This window comes from Haplochromis burtoni, unplaced genomic scaffold (genome assembly GCF_018398535.1).
Source record: "Haplochromis burtoni strain Fernald_Lab_line unplaced genomic scaffold, NCSU_Asbu1 Contig_460, whole genome shotgun sequence".
In the NCBI taxonomy this organism is placed as follows: domain Eukaryota; kingdom Metazoa; phylum Chordata; class Actinopteri; order Cichliformes; family Cichlidae; genus Haplochromis; species Haplochromis burtoni.
The window spans coordinates 285,434-295,708 of NW_024582821.1; the positions used below are offsets into that span (position 1 = coordinate 285,434).

The 10,275-nt window shown below is 38.4% G+C and overlaps 2 protein-coding genes and 3 non-coding genes across 5 annotated transcripts; 3 read left to right on the forward strand and 2 right to left on the reverse strand.

Moving 5' to 3' along the window:
• Positions 1–3,144: 3,144 nt before the first annotated feature.
• On the forward strand, positions 3,145–6,661 carry LOC121812190 (protein MFI-like). The gene is made up of 9 exons (XM_042213609.1): positions 3,145–3,263; positions 4,038–4,119; positions 4,215–4,307; positions 4,379–4,432; positions 4,547–4,807; positions 4,934–5,061; positions 5,283–5,453; positions 5,557–5,612; positions 5,796–6,661. Exons 1-9 carry the CDS (start codon positions 3,259–3,261, stop codon positions 5,864–5,866), a joined length of 921 nt encoding a protein of 306 aa, XP_042069543.1. The 5' UTR covers positions 3,145–3,258; the 3' UTR covers positions 5,867–6,661.
• trnat-agu lies at positions 6,560–6,648 on the reverse strand. Its single transcript is given in 2 exon segments — positions 6,560–6,595; positions 6,611–6,648. It is a non-coding gene; the product is annotated as a tRNA-Thr (tRNA).
• Positions 6,662–7,108: 447 nt separating the features above from the next.
• trnac-gca lies at positions 7,109–7,180 on the reverse strand. The gene has a single exon. It is a non-coding gene; the product is annotated as a tRNA-Cys (tRNA).
• Positions 7,181–7,331: 151 nt separating this feature from the next.
• LOC121812191 (proteasome maturation protein-like) lies at positions 7,332–8,914 on the forward strand. The gene is made up of 6 exons (XM_042213617.1): positions 7,332–7,452; positions 7,772–7,869; positions 8,000–8,060; positions 8,252–8,353; positions 8,441–8,534; positions 8,630–8,914. Exons 1-6 carry the CDS (start codon positions 7,375–7,377, stop codon positions 8,695–8,697), a joined length of 501 nt encoding a protein of 166 aa, XP_042069551.1. The 5' UTR covers positions 7,332–7,374; the 3' UTR covers positions 8,698–8,914.
• A 940-nt stretch (positions 8,915–9,854) lies between these two features.
• Positions 9,855–9,926, forward strand: trnap-agg. The gene has a single exon. It is a non-coding gene; the product is annotated as a tRNA-Pro (tRNA).
• Positions 9,927–10,275: the final 349 nt, after the last annotated feature.

Below are 10,275 nucleotides of genomic sequence, written 5' to 3' on the forward strand. Positions count from 1 at the left end.
CAAGCTGTGAAAGGCATTAGATAACACTGAAGGGCAACAAGGATTAGTGCAATGTGGCTAGTCCCCTTCAAACGTGTTACAAGGCTTGTAGAAGCCTTTCAAGTTAAGTTATAGTATTATGATGTTTCACCTTCTGATGCTTGAATAACAAGCGCTGCAATACTGCAGCATAGAGGAGATAAAAGGATGTATGATTGTTTCTAGATTAAAGGTTAAAAGAACTGGTCTAGTACTGGTTAAATATTTCAAGAGATGAAAAGAGAATGGTAATGCTGCGAATGCTGGGCCACTTGGCGTAATACTAATTAATTCTGATTTGGAGTCATTCAGCTGCAGGAAACTATTGGACATGCACTACTGAACTTCATCAACACAGAACATAATAGATGACACGCTGGTGGTATCAGGACATGAAGCTCTTTTTCATCCTCTTAGTAGCAGAACTCTATTATATGTTTAAGTCTGATTTGACCTAGTGGTTAAATTTATATAGGAAACGTAAAGGGAAGATAAAAAATAGACCCCTGTGGCCAAGTATATGTAGAGATACAAATATATATATGTCAAATATATACATACACTCCCAGTAATACTTATTTTGGTTTCCATTAAGAAGTTGCAAGTCAGTGTGATTCTGGCAGGATAATTGACCGCTCTTGGCAAAATTAGTAGAGTTCCCAGCTTTTAAGCCCAGTCCACAAATTTTCAGTACAGTCGAGGTCGAGTTTTGGTGAGGCCATTCAAGAAGCTTAAAGTTAGCCTTCTTTATCCATTCCAAGACCAGTTTTGATGTGTGTTTGGGTTCATTGTCCTGTTGGAGCACTCAGTTCTGCCCTAGTTTCAACCCTTTTGCTGCTGATATGACTTGTTGAAGTTGATAGAATAATAAAAACGTCCTCCTTCTTCTTTGTTATATTACTTTTTTGCACTATACCAGTACCACTGGCAAACAAAACGCCAGCTCCAGTGCATGATGCTACCACCACAATGCTTTACAGTTAACTTTACAGATTGCAGTGAACAGTAACACTGGTGTTCTAGCAGTTCATGACAGGTTTTCAAAATAAAATCATAGATAAAAATGTTAGCTGAATGGTATGTTTAAAATTACAAGAGAAAGCTTCTTTGAAATAACATAATTATCAGAAGTTTGTAAATTAAGAGTGGAAATGCTCCTAGTCAAAGAGCAGACTACAAAGAGCTTCTTATTTAGTATTCTGACATAGCAAAAATAGGTTTTTGTGCTTTTTCAAAGTCATTAACCATGAGGTACTGGGGTGAATTAAGGAGCACTTTAGATTCAGTTTGTAGAGATAACAAAATTCTTATCACCTAAGCCTGCTGACATATACTCTTGCATCAAGATATAGATATTTTTTCTTCATTTTGACAAACTTCTTGTCAATGCTTCAGTTAGCAGCTATGAAGTACAAAGGTGTCAACAAAGCAGAATGGAGGAGAGTTGTATCATCAGAAAGGCAAACTTCAGATTTAACAGTCAAGTACTTTTTTTTACATGCTATTATAATGTAGTGTGAAATTTGTGTTGCCTTTGCAACACAAATTTCAGTCAAATCACAGGGTTAGCCAAATATCAACAATTCCAATACATACTCAGGAATCCAAACTGTGTTGAAACTATCTCCAATTCCAATTTCCCACTCGTGGGACTAATAATAAAGGCATCTTAATATATCTTGAGTATTCACCCTAAAAACCAGCCTAGCTAATATAAAAATATCTGTCCTTGTTAGGAATCATAGTGACAGCACATCCCCCACAGAGAGAAAAGAAATAGACTCCTGCTTTGAATACATGTGAAATGAGTTTTGCTACATGCCCACAGGCTTTGGTTGGGAAATGCATTCTGTGCCTATTTGCATAAAGGACATCTGTCTAGTTAGCAATTCATATCTACAAATGTTCTCGTCCACAGCTATGCGGACAGTTTATCTGGAAAGCAAACAGGACTGGAGTCTGGGTGATATATAGACCACAAATGCATGTTTGAATATTCAGCAGCTAATAAATATAGAAAGAGTGCTGAGAAATTCTGCCCGCCTGCAGGCAATTCACTTCTTATTTAAATGTTTGGTATGAAACTGAAGGAGCAGAAAGTGAAATAGAAATGTCTCATTTTTATGTGTGAATGTGATTGATTCGTTTGGGTTTAGTGGAGTTGGTTTGATAATGTCGAGACAGTGACTCATGAAAGCACCTGTCTTTGCACCGTCAAAATAAAACAAGGCAATTCTGCAATTTTTTGGCTTTTGGGTTCCTAAATTTCCTTCAGTATGCTGTATTTGAAATAAAATCTCATGCGCAGGCTCTGGGCTCTGGTAGACTTTTAGTGCTAATGCATGAAGTCACTTCAACATTAAGAGCTCTGATTTGCTGCAGTTTCTTATTAGCATGGAGAAATCCCACACAGCTGGGTGATGAATCTGTGCCTCGCTATCTGACAAACTAATTGAGTGGGTGGACTAAGAAACACAGGGTCTTGCTGCCTGGCCTGGCTGTTCAAGTCAAGAGGCTGAGAGAAAAGAACATTACTCATTAGAGATTTGAAAAGTTCCTTTCTGATTCAGTATGTGTATGTGAGTGCTGGTACTGGTATTGCTCATTTTGTGGGGACAAGTCTGTTCAAACATTCATATTTAATGGACGTGTCCACCTTTTGTGACAAAAATAAACAAATCCCAACTAATGGAAAGTTGTGAAATTGTATTAAGGATTTGGCATATAGTTAGAGTCTAAAGTTTCAGAAAATATATGCATACTAAAGATTAATGTCAACCATAAGAGTGGTGGAAAAACCAGAGAAGCCAGGGGTTACTTGTAAAAGAGCTCCATCTAATGGTCAGTGATATTAAAACTACACTCATCTGCCACTATATTAGGTATGCCTGTTCAATAAGTCGTCAATGCAGATATCTAATCACCTAATCATGTGGCAGCAACTCAGTGCTTTAGGCTTGTAGACATGGTTTATTGAAGGTCAAACTGAGCATCTGAATGGGGAAGAAAGGTGGTTTAAATGGCTCTAAACGTGACGTGGTTTTCAGTCTTGGTCTTGACTTAGTGAACGTCTATGTCCTGCCGTTAAGTAATACAACTGAGCAAAAGAACATTTTATTTTGAAAGTATTTCCCGGAAGACTAATTAATGTCAGGCTACGTTGCCAAGTAACCTACTGAGATATTTTCAAAACATCTGCTGCCATCAGCTGATATGTTTAGAGATTAATTGGCCGCAGTCATGAGGTGATGTATATTTTACATCACAATGACGTTTGCATATGATAAGAAGTCACGTGTGTATCACACAATGTAAATACTGTATATTTTATTTCCCTGGCTTAAGTTAGCTAACGTTAGCTGTTTGATGCCTTTGTTCCCAGATAAATTGCAAACTTTAAATCAAGTTGTTTTTGTATTGTATATAATGGGACAACATTTTTTATGACTTTTCCATTATGCAGAAGTTTTTATGCCGTTTTATTGATACATACACACACACAGAAAACCCAATTTGTATTTTATCACAGTAATATGCTATGTCAGAAATTTCTTGAGTGAGTGATTATTAGACTTTATGTTGGACCTATACCCCAAGCTATCTGCATAGTATTACTAAGGCTATTTAATAGGCAACAAATGTGCTGCTGTGTATGATATTTTACAAAATGGCTGCACATTTTTATATGTAAAGTCCTAATCTATAAAATAACATTTAACCTTAACAGTTTGTTAAAAGTAATGGAAAACATACATTAAAAAAACCCAACTTAATTCCTCCTAAAGAAAAAAGTGTGGTGAATTAGCAATGTGAAGTCAATTAAAATGACTATAATTTGAATGAAATAAAAGTGCATACCACCAGATTATATGAAAAATAAGTATCTAAATCAGAGTAAATATTCCCACTGTTGGTTCTCTCATCAGTAGAACTCATCATAAGACACATTATGCAATATATTGTAATGTAAAAAGTAATCGGTCTCTTTGTCCTTCCTTCTCATGTTTCCTCTTCTGTAGCTTGCAGGAGGACGAGCCCCAACAAGGGACACTGCAGGAGGTGGCAGCCAGAATAATTCAGAAGACTTGGAGAGGATATATGGTAGGAACATCTACTACTACTGCTATGGGAACACAGACTCACAGATGTGCACAATTGTAGGAACAGCTTTTTTTTTTAATCTACCCAAATTGCAGGCCAGTGAAGTCTTCAGGTATTTCAAAGAGCTGATTTTCTACTGCAAACAGCAGGATCCAAAGACCATCCTCAAAACTGTCAATCCTCGAGAGGTAATGGAAATTGCAACCCCTATGAAATAAAACCAAATCAAACAAAATGAATTCTGATTTTGTTGTGGCAGGCCGAACTGCTGGATGCTGCAGCTGGAGTGTTTATCAGATTTCGACTTGGAGGGGTAAGAACTCAGAGAGGAAATAGTTTAGGTCAGGAATAGATCACTCAGGAGCTATATGAATATAATATTAGAGACATGCCTTCCTCTCTAAGGCTAACCTCTCTGCCATTTTAGATCAACTTTCCTCCTGATATTTATTACAAGATCTTCACCCATCAGCCCATTATGGATGTGTGTGCAGGCAGCCCAAAAGACTACACCAAGCAAAGTCGTAGGAAGCTTGTGGCCCAGAAGACCAACAAAGGCCCAGCTGTCGCAAAGGATGACCAATCAGGTTGGTACAAGCGCATGGAGAACAATAGTTGGAGGCTGTTCTGTAACAAGGTGAGGAACAAAAATGATTTTCTGTTCTGCTTTAGTCAAGTTCTGCCATTTGTTTAGAAACAGGGAGCCAAAGAGCTACAGCAAGTTTACAAATGCTGTTTAACAGGAAGCCTCTAAAAGCCGAAGTTCTCCAAGTCTGTTTTGGGGTTTTTTTGCTTCGTCTTCTCTCTTAGGTAGTTTTGGCACGTGAGCCTGCAGAGATCGGTGCTGACAAAAAAAATGGACTTTCATTACTCCAAGTTGCAGCGGAATCAAGATTTAGAGAGTTGGAGGAAAAGAAAGAAAATTGAATGGCTGAAGCAGATGTAAGTGCTTTATGTTTTTGTGAAATGAAACAGTTGGTGAGCAAACCACTGTAGCATCAGTGATCTCAATAATGTACATGCAATCTGAAGTTTGTGTGTGTTACTTATTAATAGTGATAGAAACCTCCCCCTTATAGAATCACATCTTTGCTAACAAACACATAATGATGTGTTGTTTTAGTTGTGTTAAATGAGCTGTCACTCCTGTTCCTTACATACAGGTATAAAGAGGGTCGTCTGCAGGATCATGCAGAGCACAGACACATGGCGGCCCTGGTGGAGAGTTCCACCCAGGAATTGATGGAGACAGTTGAAAAGAAAGGAGATGATGAAATACTGGAATGGGAGCTGGATGAGCTGCTGGCCTGGACCAACACTCTAAACTTCGAGGAGTAAGGCACTCTGATTAGAATGTTTATGGCATTTGTAATCTTTCTCATAATTTCCTGCATCATGGGGGGCCCGAGTATGAATTTTCCTCTCTTGCCTGTGCAGGTATATGGAGGAATGGAGACATTTGGCCTGCAGTTACTCCTCTGAGCTGAGCAAAGGTAAAAATATTCCCTAAATACTGTATTCTGTACTGCCATCTGATTTTTTTAAATTGACAGCTAACATGGCAACATCATGTACAGTATGTTGCTTTGGAAGTCTTTGCATTATCCTGATAATCCAGTCTCATGCTATTCTGTCTTCCTTTTTTCTTCATCACCTTTTTCTCATATGTCCTACAGATGGCCCTTCTCACCCACCCAGGTTAGATCCACACGAGCTCGCTGATGAAAACGCAGCAGAACAAACATGATTTATGTTAAAACTGTGCAGTCTCGAAGTGGAGTGTGCCACACTGTTATTGTCGCAGTATTCACTTTAATAAAGTCTGAAACTTGCAGTTGTTTACAGTCCTTGTTAGTCTGTCATATAAGTAGACATCACTGTGTGACATTTTTTGTTAGTTTTAAATAGTTTTTAAAAAACTATAAACATGTGATGAGCGTCTTTTGAAGTGGATTTTAATATTACGCTGCAGCCGAGAGAGCACTCTGGTCAAACGTCAAAATGGTCTCTAAGTTTACACATTAGTTTTGACTGCTAATGAAAATAGTTTTCGTTACAAATAACTCTCGCACTGAACTAACAGCCAATCCCTCAACAAGTTTGTGCTCTCTGCTCATATTGCCTTCATATTAAATCATTTTGTGCTTTTTAAAGAACTTATTTTAACATTGCACTCAACAACAAACAAATCCTCCATAACAACAAAAGTAACTTCAATGGCCAAACTGCATTATATTTCTTCAGGTCAATATACGGGCCCCAAGTAGGAGGGAGGTAAGCCGTGAGTTTGAGACCCTTGCTAAAATGAAACGGTGGAGAGTCCCAGGTATTTATACACCAGAGGGATGTGTCCCTTAAAGGAATCCAGACACTCATCTTTCAAAGCTCCTTAGACTAACAGGCCCTGGATGACTGAGAACAGACAAAACTACTATGTTTTAGGCACTGCTGGGAGTTGAACCCAGGATCTCCTGTTTTCTAGTTTAAGACTTACTAGACAGGCACTTTAACCAACTAAGCCACAGTGCCACATGCACACAGATGAGTGACTTGTTAGTGTGTAGACTATAGTTTGTTACAGTAACATTGTGTTAAACCACATTCCGAATTCCAGACAGTCAGACTGCCAACAATTGCTGCTGCTGATGATGAACATCTGCAAATCAACATACAGCTGATATCCCACGTGTTTGTATCTTGACTGTTCAATTTCAAATATATGCTGGTGGTATATGAAGGCAAAATGACAATCCCAACTGGTCCTAACTGTATTTATGCCTTTTGTGTTTCTTAGCTTGATATCTGAGGGTGTTCAGCTCATTGTGATAACACACTGTAGCACTGTAGAGAGAAGTGCATTTTAAAGGTCAGCCTTACTTGTATTCTGGCTGTTATTATTATTATTATTATTATTAAATTCCAAAAGCTTTACTTGTCATTAAGGTGACAAATTAAAGTTTTGCAAATGACTAACGCAAAACTGAAAAACAGGGGGCACCCGGATTTGAACCGGGGACCTCTTGATCTGCAGTCAAATGCTCTACCACTGAGCTATACCCCCTCACGTTAAGCACAGAGGACGCATACGTATTTATCATGATCATAATCATTCCCCCATACGAAGTTGGCATAGAGTTTATGTTTATATCTTCAATTAAATGATAACGAATTGATTTCGTATACTTTACATATTGTACAGCACACCATTGTCTGTTTAACTGGAAAGACGTGATCCTGTACATAAGCTATCAGCGGATGTGTCGTCATCAAAACGAGACGTTACCGGATACAGCAGTGTATCGAAAGGAAAGGGGAACAAACGAAGTGACAATGGTATGATAGCGTTTTTAATCCCTATACCATATTTTTAAATATCTTAAACCTTGTTGTTGCGTACTCTCTCTGCTTTATAATCTGTGTGATCATTTGAGGTCTCGGTGGTGAAGTTGTTTGTCTTTAACCGTGCCCAAACTGAGTAGCTGTGAATTTGATTAGTCACTCGAGCTAATGCCAGCTAGCGCTTAGGTTAGCCACAAGGTCCCTTAGATAAATACAACTTCCAGTATTTGTTGCTATTAGCTACATTAGATAGCCATTAGCTAAGTGTTATCAAATGTAAATGGTTTATGTATGTCTTTGATGTGGACTACAGAATTCCAGAGGACTTCGCTCTCAGCTTAAGGACAGTGTACCTGTGGCTGGGTTCTCTCCACAGGGAGCTTACGGAGTGCAGGACTCCCTCCGTAGTGGGTGAGAAACTGTTAAAAATAAAACTCTGTTGCATGCTAACCTCCAAAAACACATTGTTGTATTAGCCCCCAAATAAAGAACAATGTGCTTTTCGTAATACTGTTTTTTCTCTTCTACTTTTATTAAACAGATTTACCAGTGTTAAGAATGAACTGCTTCCAAGCCACCCACTGGAGCTGTCAGAAAAAAATGTGAGTCATTAAACCAATTAATGCTGTTTTCATGAAATGCTTAAATGGTATTTGTGTTCTGTGCTTGGTTTTACTATAAAAATTACTTTTTTGTCAAATGCAGCTCAGTTTAATCACAATAGACACAAAGTGCAAGTAGTAAAAATACGTTTCTGTGGGTATCTCACTGTTTTCTGTTTCTCTATGAGCAGTTCCAGTTGAACCAGGATAAGATGAATTTCTCAACACTCAGAAACATCCAGGGTCTTCACGCTCCTCTAAAACTGCAAATGGAGTACAGGGCGGCCCGACAGGTAGCTGCAGTCCTTTTTCAGGTGTTCTCGTGTTTTGTTTTCTTTTTCTCCTTCTCAGTCCTGACACCAACTGTTTCTTCCCTCCAGATCCAGCGTCTCCCATTCCTACAGAGCTCAAATTTGGCTCTCGATACGCTGCGAAACAGCGATGAGTCCATTGGATTTGAAGACGTCCTCAACGGTGGGAACCTTGTCCTTCCCTTTTACACCTTCAGTGATATGTGTGTCGACGTGAAACCATGGCTTATACTGTGCTTTTGTCTTTTTCCTTTGTAGATCCAGCCCACAGTGAAGTGATGGGTGAGCCACACATGATGGTGGAGTACAAATTGGGATTGTTGTGAACAGAGTTGTGCACACAGATCCATATTATTATTATGTATGAATACATTTGTTTATCAACTCCATAACCAAAGTTAGTAGTTGGTGGAGAGTTTTAGTTGTGGAGTACTTTTGAGCAGGAAATGGGTGTGCGTGTGTAGTGATCTTGAAAAAAGTCACTCACACAGGCTGCTTTTGTATGATTTCATTTGGTTATTTCTAATAAACTTCATGACTCTCCTCATTGTCCTGGTTCATTTGATCAGTTATTGACATTTTTAGATGAGCTTGCGCTGATAAAATTACCTGGTGATGTGTTCAGAGAGAAGGTGTAACAAAGCCTCACTCTACCCACTCTGAGTATATTCACCTGTATAGCTAACATTGATTCGCCAATGCAACAGGTTAATAAAGAGCAACACTTGTATTTTAATCCATGTTATTCTTCATTTGCCTAACTTGAAGTGTCCTTAAAAACTCATTGATATCTAAATCTTTTTTTTTTTTCATCCCACAATTAAATTCTTCAGATATGTTATTTAAGTCTAATTGCATGTTTATACAACTGTACTCTCCAATTAGAGCTTAAGGAGCTGTTGGCAAGGCTCTCCGCTGTCTTTTAAAATTTGCACTGTGAAGCCCGAGCTTGTTAACATTAATAGCAGGGTGGAAATCACTGAGGTTGAATTTATAATGGCTGCTGCTTGGTGGCATGGGCCGGTCAAACATCTGCAGCGAGTTGAAAAAACGCAGAGTATAGGTTTGTGATTGATGCTTTTCTGGGTGATGTATGACGTTCATGTGAAAATGTGCTAAAGAGAAATCCTACAAATGAACCCTAAAAAGGCACATCTGTCAAGTGAAAACCATTTCATATATCATGATGCTCATTGACAGAAGGCTGAGGGTTTGTGGCACTGTAAAATAAGCAAAGCGTGGCTACTTCCAGGAATCTAAAATTTAAAACATATTTAGTTATTTATCATTCTTTTTGATGGTACATGATTCCATATTTCTTGCTTCATTTATTTGACGTCTTCAGTTTTGGACACACATTGTCAGGGTTTTTCTATATTGTAGATAAAACTTTTGACTGGTAGCTTTCAAGACAATCTTTCATACATGCCGCTGTATTTGCTCTGATATGTGACTTTTGGAAAAAGACTGCATATTTTCATGTGGCTCGTTGGTCTAGGGGTATGATTCTCGCTTAGGGTGCGAGAGGTCCCGGGTTCAAATCCCGGACGAGCCCATATGTTGGCTACAGGACCAAAATGTTGTTTAGCCTCTATTTAATCCAGCAATCAGTGAGATGTTCTCTACAGCTGCAAATCACACATGTTCCCATAGTAACTGATTTAGGGGCAGCTAAGAGATCTGATATGAATGACCTCATTGGCCTTGGCCAAGTAGAAAACATCCACAAATATTTCCAAAAATCTAGTGTTGTGTTCGTTTTTTATTTTCAAATATTGAATAACAAGACAAAACTGCAAAGCTGAATTAATTATTTTCGCACTCTTAATTAACTGAAGCCTTTCACTGAACTACCAAACAAACAACTTGGTACTCTCTTTCTGGCCAGTGTCATTGAAGTTTTT

Bases quoted from the DNA above. Each gene is read 5' to 3' on its own strand.
- LOC121812191 (XM_042213617.1), top strand. From the start codon at position 7,375: ATGTGTCGTCATCAAAACGAGACGTTACCGGATACAGCAGTGTATCGA. The intron at 7,453-7,771 runs GTATGATAGCGT...TGTGGACTACAG, and splicing joins GAACAAACGAAGTGACAATG to AATTCCAGAGGACTTCGCTC. The intron at 7,870-7,999 runs GTGAGAAACTGT...TTTATTAAACAG, and splicing joins CAGGACTCCCTCCGTAGTGG to ATTTACCAGTGTTAAGAATG.
- LOC121812190 (XM_042213609.1), top strand. The intron at 4,808-4,933 runs GTTTAGAAACAG...TCTCTTAGGTAG, and splicing joins TTAGTCAAGTTCTGCCATTT to TTTTGGCACGTGAGCCTGCA. The intron at 5,613-5,795 runs GTAAAAATATTC...TATGTCCTACAG, and splicing joins CTCCTCTGAGCTGAGCAAAG to ATGGCCCTTCTCACCCACCC.